We start from the raw sequence: 15,000 nt of genomic DNA, 5'->3' as shown, positions 1-15,000 counted from the left end.
AACTAACAGCCAGAGTAATTCTAAATGCGACAGTCTTATAGGTATAGACCAGGTGTGTGTGTGTGTGTGATTTGAAGAGTGTAAGAAGTGTGTATGGTGTTATTTGCTTTTTGAATCACCTTGAGTGGCGGTTCCTTTAAACAATTCTGTGTGTGTGTGTGTGTGTGTGTGTGTGTGCCAGTACTGTTAGGAAGGAGATTTAGAGGTTGGCTTTGCTCTCTGTAACCCGAACCTGCCGCTGTACAGTCTGCACTTCCGGAAGCTTTCATCCTCAAGCGTCAGGAATGTTAGAAAGGCCTTCAGTCTGTCACGTGATCATCACCCGCTCCCCCTGGACCAGTTTAAAGCCCAGACTACATGGAGGCCTCCTGGTTCTCCTGCTCCTCCTGGTCCTCCATGCTCTCCATGCTGAATCTGTCCCGCTGCACCGCGCGCGCCACGGCTGAGCGATACGATCATCCAGAACATTGCGTCACAATATTCACAACACGATACTCCATATGTATGCTCAACTAACAAGCTGCTGTTATTTAATTTATTAGATCATAGTTAATTTAATTTAATTAAGTTTTATTTATATAGCACTTAAAAAAATTGTTAGTCAATTTACGGAATCAAAAGAAAATTTTGGAAACGTATGAAATGTGAGCGTATGTGTGAATCAGATTGTACATTTCAACCATGCAGTCTTATTACCACTCCCCTCTAAAGGTCACAATAAATCTAGAATAATTTTAATAAAATAAATGTTTAAATAATGACTAAAAAAATTAACATTATTTTGAAAACATGGCAAACCCCCCCCCCCCCAAGTTATGATAGGCCAATTTGCGGAAAAATTCTGAAGGGTGTGATTAGTCACATGACCTATAATATTAAGGTGCTGACCAAGTCACATGACCAGTGCTGAACATAATATTTAGGTACTGAGTCACGTGACCAGGGCTGATTATGATATTTCGGTACTGAGACACGTGACCAGGGCTGATTATGATATTTAGGTACTGAGTCACGTGACCAAGGCTGATTATAATATTTCGGTACTGAGTCACGTGACCAGGGCTGATTATGATATTTAGGTACTGAGTCACGTGACCAGGGCTGATTATGATATTTACTTACTGGGTCACGTGACCAGGGCTGATTATGATATTTCGGTACTGGGTCACGTGACCAGGGCTGATTATGATATTTAGGTACTGGGTCACGTGACCAGGGCTGATTATGATATTTAGGTACTGAGTCACGTGACCAAGGCTGATTATAATATTTCGGTACTGAGTCACGTGACCAAGGCTGATTATAATATTTAGGTACTGAGTCACGTGACCAGGGCTGAGTATGATATTTCGGTACTGGGTCACGTGACCAGGGCTGATTATGATATTTCGGTACTGGGTCACGTGACCAGGGCTAAATATGATATTTCGGTACTGAGACACGTGACCAGGGCTGATTATGATATTTAGGTACTGAGACACTTGACCAGGGTTGATTATGATATTTCGGTACTGGGTCACGTGACCAGGGCTGATTATGATATTTAGGTACTGGGTCACGTGACCAGGGCTGATTATGATATTTAGGTACTGGGTCACGTGACCAGGGCTGATTATGATATTTCGGTACTGGGTCACGTGACCAGGGCTGATTATGATATTTCGGTACTGGGTCACGTGACCAGGGCTGATTATGATATTTCGGTACTGGGTCACGTGACCAGGGCTGATTATGATATTTCGGTACTGGGTCACGTGACCAGGGCTGATTATAATATTTGAGTACTCACTTAAACATTAAGAGATTCTGCAGAACGCGGCACCGCAGGCTTTTAATCAGAGGTGAGTTACACAGTACAGTTCCCCCCGCGCCTGGAGTTAGCTTCATCTGTATGTCTTTGGGCTGTGGGAGGAAACCGGAGTTCCCGGAATTAACCCAGCAAGCACATGCAAAATCCTACAGGGTCACAAACATCCAGTGATTTGAGGGATTGATGGTGATGTTGTATGGTGTTATCACACAGCGCTACCGAGCGCGTCCCTGGGTGTCAGGGGGTGAGGAGTACCTAAGCGTCGAGTGCACGAGTAGGCCATGAAGTGTGCAGAAGCAGCTCAGGGATGATGATGATGAAGTTCACTGTGATGATGATGATGATGATGAAGTTCACTGTGATGATGATGATGATGATGATGATGAAGTTCACTGTGATGATGATGATGATGATGAAGTTCACTGTGATGATGATGATGATGATGATGAAGTCCACTGTGATGATGATGATGATGATGATGGCACTCATTAATAAAATATCTCAACTTGATTTTTTCCTTATAAATAAAACTAACAAACTACTTATGTGACAAATCAGTTCCATTGTAACCTTTTTTTAAAACATACTTTTTAAATTCACTGATTTGAACCAAAAACCATTTTCAGTTCATGATGGTCCCATTTGATCTGTGATTAAAGTGAAGATCCAGATTTGAATCAGAACTTAACGTCATCCGGCCAATCAGGACAAAGAGGTGTCTCTATTGGCATTTAAATTCATTAAGCTCCGCCCCTTGTGCTAGCGCTCATACAGTGGTGGTTATGGAGGGCGTGGTTTTCTAGGGAGCACGAAATGTGATTGTTTACTGACTCCAGCTTTCAGAAAATCTGAATTGAGTGTGTATTGATGTGTGTGTTTTATGCAGTAATCATACATAACAGGTGTGTGTTAGAGCACCTTCCTGCGTTAAACAACAGCTAAATAAGTCGTTCGGGTCTTGTCGTTACTGTCGTGTTCCTCTCGCTGTCTGTAAACATGAGTTTGAATCTTTGGCATGAAACTAAATTGGTTTAATTCTTGATTGTTTTTCAAAATTAATTAGAATCTGAAGCTCGGATTAAACCAATAGACCAACAGCAAATCGATTCAATTTAACATTTATGTTTTTTTCATTCGAACTAATGAACACGGATGTTTTTTTGGTTAATATTTGAATGGAGAAGTGAAGTGATTCCTTTAATGCGAGTTCTTTTTATAAATGTTTATGATAAGGGATGAACTAATTTAATTCAGGATTTCGTCCCTTTTTTATTTGTTGCCGTCACACTGAATTGATGATTCATGAAATTAAAACCATAGTTACAAATCTTTATCCTGACACAGAATCGATGTCAATGTCGTTTTTTTTTTTTAAGAATCTCGGGGGCGGTTCTTCAAACAAAGATTGAGTTCAACAACTAAACCATTGTTTTGAACAGTTAAAACATTATAATGCCTTAAAATATTCCAAAGTTATTATTTCCTACTATTTCTCACTATTAATTTCAGGAAATTGCCTGCTTGTGTTTGGGGACAAGGAGGACGGTGTCTCACGCCGTCGTCCTGCCCGCCTGTGTGTCTGCTCAGAGGTTTTTTTTTATTAATACATCGTGATTAGGATTGTCAGGAATTATAAATTGATACATTAGGACGACTCCAGGAAAGCTGAGCTGTGTGTGTGAGTGTGTGAGTGTGTGTGCTGTTTCCTGCAGTAAACTCTGAGAGCAGACGCTAAGCAGTGTGTGAAGCTGCTGTATGTGTAATTGAAGTATTGGCTGTGGCTCAGTCGGGGAATGCGTCGTATAGCTGCACTTCAGCTCATCTGCAGGGCGTCACCACCGCCGTCCGGCCCAATGACCACCGGATCCTTCCACACACACCGCCGTTAGCCGTGCGTCGTCCGTCCTTCTGAGAACATCCGAGCCAAAACGACTGAGGGGGTTGACTCCGGGGAGATGGGATCACCCCAGTCTCTGGAACGCACCACACGCATGGAGGTTTGCTCTGATGTTTATCCGAAATCACTGTGGAGAAAGTTTCCCTCGTTAATCTGCCAGACGTTGGTGTAATTAAAGCTGCTCCGCTTCCTAAACGAGGCAGGGCATGGGAATGGAAACCCACTGGTGTAGGATTGTAGATGTTTTTATGCATGGAGAATTCTGTCACGTTGTTGTTGTTGTTGTTGTTGTCTGTCGGGACCTCGGGTGTCGTGATTCCTGCTGTTGTTGCTCGTGGGCGTGGCCTGTCCAGTGTTGCCCCTCTGTGTCTCATTTTTGTTTTCTGTAGCACTCCTGTGTTCTGGACTTCAGTTCCCAGAATGCTCTGCACCTCACGTCACAGTCACATGATCGTCACTCTGTTCACCTGAGCTTCTCATTAGTTTGTCTGTTTAAACTCCATGTTTCTGGTTTTTATTTCTCTGTTTAATCTTTTGTTCTTCTGTGGTGTTTTGTTTCTTGTCTCGAATACTGTGTATTGCTTTAGCATTAGCATTTAGCCTGTAGCCATGCCGAGGTGATTCGATTCTCTGATTGCGCTGAGTCTGGTCCTCAGCCGTCGGTGCAGCTCTCCGTCTCCTTCCTGCTGCTGTTAGAGTTATTGCTCTTAATGATGCCCATGGTGTTTGGATATGCTGCGTCTTTGCTCCTGTGTGTGAGTCGAGGTTTAAAGCCAGCGCTGTGTGTGAATGTTTTTAAATGACCTTCTCTTACTCACTTTCTATCTTGCCTTATGGTTTTACTGCAGACTTTTCTCATGTTCTTGGTTTTAATGCTAGCTGCAGTCATGCTAATCCAAAAAAAACGATTTGCGTAGCGATGAGAGCTTAGCGCAGTGGGAGCTCAGTGGGTTAAAGCTCTGGGTTACAGATCAGAAGGTCAGGTTCGAACCCCGGCTCCACCAAGCTGCTACTGTAGCCTGTGACCCCGCCTGCTCCAGGGGGTGCCGTAGTACAGCTGATCGTGTGGTCTGACCCCGGGTTCATAACACGCTGGAATAGACCGTGAAACAAACCACACTGTGCAGTAATGTTCATCTCTGTACCGTGCAAGCCTTCTTCTTCTTAACTGTTCCTGAATCAGTAAAAAGGGAAATCATTTCAGTTTCTGTTTACACTGGACCTGGAGTTGATACGGCACAAAATCTGTAAAAGTGATAATGTGGAAAACAAACAAACAAACACCCAACCCTGAATAAACAACTAAATCTTAGCATAAACATAGTTTACACTTTCTTAAAATAAGTTTACAACAAACCAATTTTTTATCTTATTATTTAAGATTATTATTTCTAATCAAATGTTGCCAAAATGTTAAGCAAAAAAAAAATCTTGTTCTATTGGAAGATAATTTGGTTAATTTTAGGAATTTATATTTTAAAAGAATTTAAAGGGGTAGCAGGGGTAGCTCAGTGGTTAAGGCATTGGACTACAGTTCGGAAGATCCCAGGTTCAAACCCCACAACCACCAAGTCGCCACTGTTGGGCCCTTGAGCGCGGCCCTTAACCCTCAACTGCTCAGATGTGTAATGAGATAAAAATGTAAGTCGCTCTGGATAAGAGCGTCTGCCAAATGCCTAAATGTAAAAGAAACGAAAATCTTCAGAACAGAACAAGAAAGTTTTTACTCACGATTTTAGTAACATTTGACTACTAGCGTTCGTTAGCCTAACCAAAATAAATCCAAACAGAAGCACTTTTAAAATCTAGGACCATGCAGCACATTGATGGAGATGAATTGTTTAATTACATTTTCACTTTATTTAAAGGATTTAATGAGTCAACTTAACACGACTCTCTAAACCACTTAAATCTCTATAATGTAACGCTGGTAGATTATACGTTAGCTAGTTGATTAGGTTAGCTTGGTAATGTTAGGACAAATGCTGCTTGTAATTAGAACTGATGACCAGAAATATATAAATGTTGGGGAAGTTCATTTGACGGCGGTGAGTTGATTTTATGTCGCTATTGCTCTCTCGTCCGTGAATGAGTTTGTGCTAGTATTTAGTTCAGCTCAGTCAGTAAATGCACAGAAGCTGGTTAAATCTAGAATCGTTTGGAGGAAGTAAAGACGTCATGAACTTACTGATGTCAGCTGCTAACAAAACGCTGCTGAAGTTTAAAACATTGAATACAGTGAATTAGTGACATTCAATATTTTTCAATATTTCTGAGTCTTTACTACACTATACCACGAGTGTGTGCACAAGTATGTACACTCTTCACTGAAAAATGGAGTGTGTTAGAACAACAAACATCATGGGGAGGTAGATCTGGAGAGGGACACATGGGTGTGATGGCCAGGGGTTCACATACTTTTGGCATTTAGAAACACATTCTGAAGGGACCATGACATCTTCAGCTTCAGCTTGCAGGCACTGCTGTAGATTTCTCCATCTGATTCCATCATAGCATCACAACACTTGTGTCCCGTGTCAGAAGGTGTTGATTAATTCTCTCTAACAGCAGCTCTGACGGTAGCACAGCTTAAATCTACAGTAATGCACTGGCTCTGGTACGTTATCGTTGTCGTGGTAACGCCCGTGTGAGAAGACACACATGTCACATCAGTGAAAGGAGCCTCCAGTGTGAGTGCCGGAGCTGTATTCTTCAGGACAGAGGAGCTTCTTCGTGGTTCCTCGGTCACATGACTCAGAGAGCAATAGAGAAACTAGTGAGGGGACGAGTGTTTAGAGCTGCTGTACCGTCAGTGATGACGCAGACCTGTGGGAAAGTGTTCTCTATTTAATGTCCTAACTGTAGTGTGCATGTGTGCGTGCGCGTTTGTGTGTAAACCGCTTGCGTTTTGTCTTCTGTCCCTCAGAACCAGCCGTCCTGGATGGATTCTAACTAAAGAAGGCTCTGCTGCAGGATGACAATATGGCCGCGCCGCTGCTCGCACCCCCAGGCCCTGACAGCTTTAAGAAGTTTACCCCGGAGTCTTTGGCCAACATCGAGAAGCGCATCGCCGAGGAGAAGAAGAAGAAACCCGTCAAACCCCGATCCGACAGCAGTCATCGAGATGACGACGACGACAAGGGGCCGAAGCCCAACAGTGACCTGGAGGCGGGGAAGAGTCTGCCCTTCATCTACGGGGACATCCCCTCGGGCATGGTGGCCGTGCCTCTGGAGGACCTGGACCCCTTCTATTTAAACAAGAAAGTGAGTTACATGCCAAGGGTTCCTCTCTCACTTTGGGACACAGGACGATGGGGGTGGCCATGGATGGGTGGGGGGGAGGAGGGGGATCTGATGGGTGGGGCTTTAGGGTTAGGCAGCTGTTTTAGGAGAAAAAACTAAACTTTGTTGTGATGTATTTGCATACTTTTCCTTTGAAGATGGCTGCATGTAATTAAACCATCTGGTGATGTCTCACTAACCGGCCTTGAGAGGGTTGTACCCTTCCACGCGTGAAGGGATTACAAGCTGGGCTTGTTTGGGGTCTTTGCATGGTGGTGGGAGCATAATTCTTTTCTTTTTCTATTTTTCATAAAGAAATCACCGATTTAATATCGTTCTGCCAAAGATTTGTTTTAATAACCAAAGTATTTTTTGCCCGTCACCAGGTTTCAGTGTGATTTCGGGATCAGTGATACGGGAGAATGAGGCTGTTTACACTTTTTCTTGAATCTTTGTACTCCTCTACGTGAGTGCGTCACTCTTAAAGGATATTTACATTCAGGCCCCGATCCACAGAGACCTATATGTGTCTCCGGTGTGTAATCTGTGTCGATGAGGGGCCGGGGGGTTGGATCAGGGGCCCAGCAGGGGCCCAGCAGGGGCGGATTCTCCCTGTACGGGATGGATGGAGTTGCTTTTGTGAGATTCCTGGATCAGAATTTGTGTTGATTTTCACAGTAAAGTTTCTGTCTGGCGTTTTTCTCTTTTATTGCGTAACTGTAACCGTGGCAACTCTCTTGTTAGTTCTAGCTTTTATCAGATAACTAACTCGCCTAGTCTTCTGTTTAGATTGGATGAATTCTCCTCAGTAATGCATGTGAAGGGATGAGGACGTGTTAGTTTGTCTTTTCTGTGGACTCGGACCATTCTCGCTGCTGGTGTGACTCGACTACATGCGGCTCCAGACTGGTATACGTCCTGAACACACACTCATTCCCAGTCAAGGTGTCACAGAAACCTCTTCATACTTGCTCACACTAATACCCTTAGCAAGTGAAGCTATCTTAAATAAAAAGAAAACTCATGCATGAATCCTGTTTTCAGACACATCACCGTACTTAAAACTCTGCTGCTTCTTTCTAAAATAATAAAGATCTGCATTGAGTTGAACAAATAAGCTGCCAGTAGAATAAACGAATATTAAGCTTGAAATAAGTAACATATAAAGAAATAGACTTAACGTTATATATGAGTGTAAAAACTTTAATAATCTCCGTATTAAATGTAGTTGTTTGCTGAGATGTAATTACTTTCAGTCCAAAAACCAGGACTTCAGTAGAGATGTGCGAGTTAATCAGTCTTCTAGCAATTGACTGAAGTTTTGGATTCGGCCTCAATTCTCTTTTTTCATTGACTATTTAAGAAAACGTTTGAATGTTAAATCAACAAATTCATTCAAAATAACCAGTTTTTAATTTTAATTAGAATTAGAATAGAAACAATAACCAGTTTCTAATTCCATCTTAATGTGTGTTTTAAGCATATTGCCTCCTTTTTTTCTTTTAAGTTTATCAACAGTTGGTACAACACCTCCGCCCTCGGGTCTGGAGCAGAAGATCAGAAGGAACAAAAGAAACTCAATTCGTATGAGACCAATGTGGGAGCTCTGGTTCTGAAAAATAGAAACAACATGGAAGCGCCAACATGTGCAATTCCTCAAATGAGTGAATCCGATTCCCAACGAGCCCCATGAAAAATGTACCACTTTACATCAGCAATAAACATGTTTACAGACTGGCACAGGAAACAGTTTAGGTCTCCACAGCTCGATTTAACACTCATTACAACTGTACAGCCGTGAATGTACAGCCGTGAATGTACAGCCGTGAAGTCTTGCATCATTAAGGGCGTGGCTGATTTAAGTGACGTCTGCATCGCGGGTCAGTCGGTTCCCGTTGAGATGGCGATGATCAGAGCTCCCACAGCTGATCTTCAGCACCACGCTCCAGACAACATGTGGGTTTGTCCAGAACTTATCAAGTCATTGCATGAGACATGACAGTAAAACGTTACACAGCATTTCAGTGCATGTTAGACAGAGTTGGTAGTTCCTCCACTCATAGTAAGAAATCCAAACTGTTCTAGACTTCGAATAAACTGCTGTTCCTCATCACCGCAGGTTTGTTTTTCTCTGCTTGACTTTATAATTCACAACTAAAATGTGATTAGAATCAAAAAGATATTTTGATTTGACATGTTGTGGAAAAAAAAATCGAATGCTTTTGGTGTTGTTCAAAAAGCCTCTATATAATTTGAATATTAATATCTTAAAATTAATAAAAGTTAATGTGTGTAAATTTAAAAACTAATATAAAATATAAAAACAAATAAGAAAAGACTTTTCTGAATATAATTTCTTTCTTTATGTAACCAGTTATTTTGCTCCGCTCACACGGAACAATTTTTATTTATTAAATAAAAAGCCGAACTTAAATGATCCACCTGCCGGCGGGTGTGACGCATATTTTAAACGACAATTAAAAAAAAAAAAAATTAATAAAAGGACTAAAATAAAATAAATTTCAATGAAATACTCATTATTTATTTTCCAAAGCCACAGAGGGATGAAGGAGCCACGCGCTGCCGAGCCCTGCTCTAGAGGAGACCAGAGAGGAGATTTATGGAGGCAGTGAGAGAGGACATGAAGGTAGATGGTGTGAGAGAAGAGGATGCAGAGGATAGGGTTAGATGGAGGCAGATTATTGGCTGTGGCGACCCCTGAAAGGGAACAGCCCAAAGACAAAGAAGGAGAAGAAGAAGGAGAAGGACAAGAAGGAGAAGAAGGAGAAGAAGGAGAAGAAGAAGGAGAAGAAGGAGAAGAAGGAGAAGGAGAAGAAGGAGAAGAAGGAGAAGGAGAAGAAGGAGAAGGCATTCCAATCTGAAAAGAAGGGAACAAAGTGTAGACATAAGAACGCAACACATTTTGGTGGACACCATGAAGGGACTTGAGTCGCTTAGCCAGAAGAATCTTCCAGAGTTCAGCTCTATAGCGCTCCCGGTCTGGTGCTGATCCTACACGGATTCGTTTTTAGTCTACATCAGGACCCTGAATCCTAAATCACAATCCCAGACAGATGCTCTGGCCTGAGTACAACCCAGCAGCTCACTTCACATAATCACCTCTTTTATTGCAAGCTAACGTTATGGTAGCTAATTGTGTTCTTGCCAGTTTCAGTTATGTTGAACCTGCCCCCACACACACACACACCCACACACACACACACACACACACACACACACACACACACACACACACAGACTGAATCACTGGTTAAACTGTAGTCATTTCTTCATTCTTTTAACATAAAGTGTTTAACCATCAGCACAGTTCTACAGAAGACAGACGGATGGACAAGTCCATGGCCACACCCTCTCTGGCACGGTGACACTCGTAATTATTCTTAGTTTAGCCACACATTTGGATATTTTTGTTTAGTTAATTACAGACAAATAAAGTGTTAATAGTGTTTGTTTATTTAAATGGGATTCATGGTGCAGTATTAGAGGAATGCAGTGGTGCAGGAGCATATCGCAGGGAACTCCAGGGCGGAGTAAACCCTCACACACACACACACACACACACACACACACACACACACACCTCTCAACCTAAACCCCACACACCTCCTGTGTTCCTGTAGAGTTTTAGTCGGTTAACATCACAGCATCTGTCCCTACACTCCACCCTGCACGAGAGACGCGAGGGAGAAAAACCCTGGACTTTCCCTTTAACGGGTGGAGTTGGAGGTGAGGTGGTGTTCAGTATGTAGGTTAGAGGATGGATCGCTCTGCAGCTTTCTCCTCGATGAGTAGAGCAATATTTAGAGGGTGGAAAGCCAACAGTCTGTCGCAGTGTGTGTGTGTGTGTGTGTGTGTGTGTGTGTGTGTGTGAGAGAGAGAGAGACTTGCACACACTCTGGGGAAGCCTGTACTCCGTGTTCACTAACACAACGAGCCTGCTGCTTTATTCACAGCTTCAGGATCCAGTGTTTCAGGGACAGATGCCTGGAAACGGACGCCATGCCGCCTCGCGTCTTCTCATGATTATACACTCCACTGAAACTACTGCTTTACTTACAGAGAGAGAGAGAGAGAGAGGGATGGACTGAGAGAGAGAGACGAGAATAAGGTTTTATTCAGATGAGGGATGGATTTGAAAACAAGAGAGAGGAAAGAGCGATCATTTAAAAAACACAGAAGAGAGTGAAGGACAGGAAGACAGGAACATTGGAGAAGCTGAGTGAGATGGGATCGCCATGAGGCGATGGATGGATGAACGTGGGACAGACTGAAAGAAAGATGGAGAGAGAAAACGAAACATTACTGTATCCATTTTTAATCTAATTAGATTTCAGGAAGATTCTCACTCACACATCTCAAGTCTCTCTGGTGTTTCCCTGTGTGTGTGTGTGTGTGTGTGTGTGTCTGTGTGTGTGTGTGTGTGTGTGTGTGCGTGCGTGCGCAGAGGGATGATGTAAGGGGAATGCCGTGTCTATGGTAAAAAAAAGAAAAGGATACTAAAAAAGATACTAAGCTGAGAACATTCAGGTTGGTGCATCTGGTGAGGAAATGTTCGGAGGCTGAGCTCCTCTCAGTGGACATAGGAAATGGAGGTCCTTCTCCAGCAATGCTTGTCTTTTATTGGTTAGGGACATTATCTTCGACCAGCTTAGATGTGAATGATGCTTCCTTAAGAGAAAGATTGTTTGAGCTGACACCACCCCACTATCTGTTTCATTTCCACTATGTTCCATGGTGTCCCATCACTGTTACCAGTCAGGAAGCCTAGGATACATTGCAGACGGAGGAGATGTAACCCAACAAGTTCATATTTGTGGCCAGATATTGTGGGATTATTACTTTCTCAACTGAAGTGAAGAATATTGTTCTAACCTTAGTCTCCCCAGGGGGGTTAATGGCTGTAGATATAGCATTGCCCATGAAGCAGATTGTGGGCAGCGGTAGCTCAGTGGTAAAAACATTAGACCACCTGGTGGACGGTCACAGGTTCAAACCCCAGCATCACCAAACACTGTGAATGTAAATGATTTGAGTGATTATAATTACCAAACTGGTAACGATTAACGAGATTGAAAGTAAGATTGAGAAGATCCAACGAGATCTTCTCAGAGCACTTTAAGATGTCTGATGTAAGTGCTTCAGTGCAGAAGGTTGGATCTCTTTGGGACAAGCATGATGGTTGTAGGATATGAATCCACTGGCGTGTTGATGTTCATTAGTAAGCTTAGTGCATTCTCTGAGGTGGTTCCAATTTTTTTTAAACCACAGTCACCAGAATCAGAACTCATCTGGGTGTATTAATTTAGAAAAAATGTTTCGGATGTGTGATGTGCGAATGTGTAATGGAGGCAAGGAGGGATGGAATCAGGATGGGTCAGGCAGGAACGAAGGTCAGAAATGAAAATCAGCAGTACTGTATCTCTTTTAGAATTAGTGATTTGGGATCTTGTACATTGTATGCAGAGTTCACGAAGCACGACCAGTTATGACAGCATAGATGAAAGGGATGAGCCAGAGGACCTAAAAGAGAACCTTGACAATTACCAAATTGTCTTTGTTGATATTCTGAATATCTTTTAAATGAAAATGTCTAAATTCATAATGCCTCCATGTTCTGCTGTAGGCTTCTAGATATACATTCAAACCCATAATTGTTTTTTGGCTCTTTAAAGAACAATCATCAATTTAAAAGTGTAAGGAGAAACTTACAGCAGAACATGGAGGCATTATGGTTGCCTTCTTTAGAAGGTGTTCATCAGCATAGAACAGAGAGGCAGTATGGTCATGAGGTCAGAAGGGGGAAATGAGGTTGTGCTGCAGGGTGAGGAGACCAACAGTCCCCAGAATAGATCAGCAGTACTGTATCTCTTTGGCTTTTATAGAGAAACTACTCTCCCAAATTAAAAGTTTAAGCCGGTTTGGGTGGCTCTTTGTATTGGTGCACGGCCCAGGGTGCAGACTCAGGAACTGCTGGAGAGATCGAATCGCGCACTTGGTCTAGAAAGATCTGATCATCCTCCACAAGGAGAGTAAATGTCTGGCCATGGATAGAGGAGTCAAAGCTGATGACCTCAGCCGAGCTGCAACCGCAGCCCACACCAGGAGAAGTTCAAGAAATATAAATGAATGAAGGAATGAAGGAATGAATAAAAGCCAATTAAGCAACAGCTTTTATTGTTTTTATCAGGTAAAAACTAGAAACCTGTTTGTGGATTTCATGATTCAAGATTTTTAAGATTCAACAACAAACATTAATGGTCCCAAATTTAAATCTTGTGGGACACCATATACCAGGAACACATTTAAGGTTCTACAATTTCCTCTTTGATTAAAAAAACAAAAAAACTGGTAACAGTCTGTCAGTCCATGCAACCTACTTCAAGTAGAGTTAGTGCATGTATAATTTTATATTTAACAATAATATAATAATTATTATTAAGATCACCAGGTTGATATATTTTGTTGCCACATGAGGCACTCAGTGAGAGTCTGAAGCAGGCGTTGCGCTGCTCCAACACCCCCCCCCTCCCCCAACACACACACCTCGCTCTGGAGTCAGCACTTCCTGTTCTTGATGGATAGTGATGTTAGTCGTTAGCGTTAGTGTTACACTCTGACTTCCAGTAAATGGTCCGTTCTCCTGGCCAGTGCTCACTGCGGTTCTCTTCCAGTTATTATGTCATGAGAAACACTTTCCTGTCTAAGTGCCGCTTACGATCACGTCATCTTACAAATGTTACAAAATAAAAAAAGGGGTTTTCTGTTTAATGATTGTATGTTAAATTACAATTTAACATATTTAAAATATTTAAATTTTAACCCTTAAATTTTACCTTTGGGTAAATCTGATTCATCATCAGTACTGTTTTTAATTGATGTGTCAGTTTAATCAGTGACATTGACAACACGACAGAGAAAGAAGGTAAAAATAATATTTATAAATGATGTTTTAAGGTATGACTGTGTTATTTTATCTGTGTTTTAATGCACTGCGCTGACTTTTGCTTATTAAATTCTCTCTCTCTCTCTCTCTCTCTCTCTCTCTCTCCAGACCTTTATAGTGCTAAACAAAGGAAAAACGATCTTCCGTTTCAGTGCCACGCCCTCGCTGTATATCATTAGCCCTTTTAGTCTGCTCAGGCGAATAGCTATTAAAATTTTGATACATTCATATCCTTTCCACTGATTTCTACACAAATGTTATACTTGTATTTATTTTCACCAGTGTGTTATAGGTTTTAGATTATCAGCCCTGCTGCTGTACTCATGGTCTAATCCCGGACTGTTTGGAGCAGAATTCAGCCTTACGATTATGTCCAATGTTTTTTTTTTTTTGATGATTAGAGTGCTTCCTTATCTACGGCTCTTAAAGTTTTATAGACGTGGCTCTCTGTGTGTCCATTTCACTTACTGATGACTCATGGGGAAAAAAAACTCGGATCAAACCGTCAGCATAAACTTCATCCACTCTTGCCCTTTGACCTTAGCAATCAGTGCGGTGATGATGATGTTAATGACCCAATGCAGGTTTCAGCAGAAAACATGCCGTGCTCTATTCATATCTACAGGATGTGCTGTAAATGGTGCAGAACTAAATCTTAATGACTTATTTTTAAAGAATCAGTAACTGGGTAAGGTCATGGATAAACAAACAAACAAACAAACACTTTTTCTTTAATATATTATAAAAAATCAATTAAAATTAGACTAAAGTACACAGTTTAGTGTGGTTTAGCCATTTCGGCGGACTCGCTCCCCACCATGGGTTTACAGGACATATGTCGTGACCTTATTGAAGATATTTTGGAGTCTTTGATCCAATAAGAAGTCCTCGAGGTCCATGAACCACGCCCACACCTCTACACTCCACCTTCAAGCAACCCCTGAGCCTCCTGACCATCTCGCTCTGATCTTCTCTGATCTCCAGTTGGGGATCAGTTTTTTGGGACCGTAGGGAATCCCTCCTGAAGGGCAGAACTGAAGAGATACA

The 15,000-nt window shown here is 42.1% G+C and overlaps 1 protein-coding gene across 1 annotated transcript in view; it reads left to right on the top strand.

Annotated features, from left to right (window-relative positions):
- The window catches only part of scn8ab (sodium channel, voltage gated, type VIII, alpha subunit b), an 81,514-nt gene that overhangs the window by 1,972 nt on the left and 64,542 nt on the right, over positions 1-15,000 (top strand). The window contains exons 2-3 of the mRNA XM_053497859.1: positions 6,634-6,971; positions 14,062-14,180. Coding sequence (XP_053353834.1) covers positions 6,690-6,971; positions 14,062-14,180 — 401 coding nt within the window. The 5' untranslated portion in view covers positions 6,634-6,689. The remainder of the gene's footprint in view (positions 1-6,633; positions 6,972-14,061; positions 14,181-15,000) is intronic.

Source organism: Clarias gariepinus, chromosome 6 (assembly GCF_024256425.1).
Source record: "Clarias gariepinus isolate MV-2021 ecotype Netherlands chromosome 6, CGAR_prim_01v2, whole genome shotgun sequence".
Classification (NCBI taxonomy): domain Eukaryota; kingdom Metazoa; phylum Chordata; class Actinopteri; order Siluriformes; family Clariidae; genus Clarias; species Clarias gariepinus.
The sequence above is the reverse complement of the archived record's forward strand: the minus strand, read 5'-3'. Positions and strand labels throughout refer to the sequence as shown.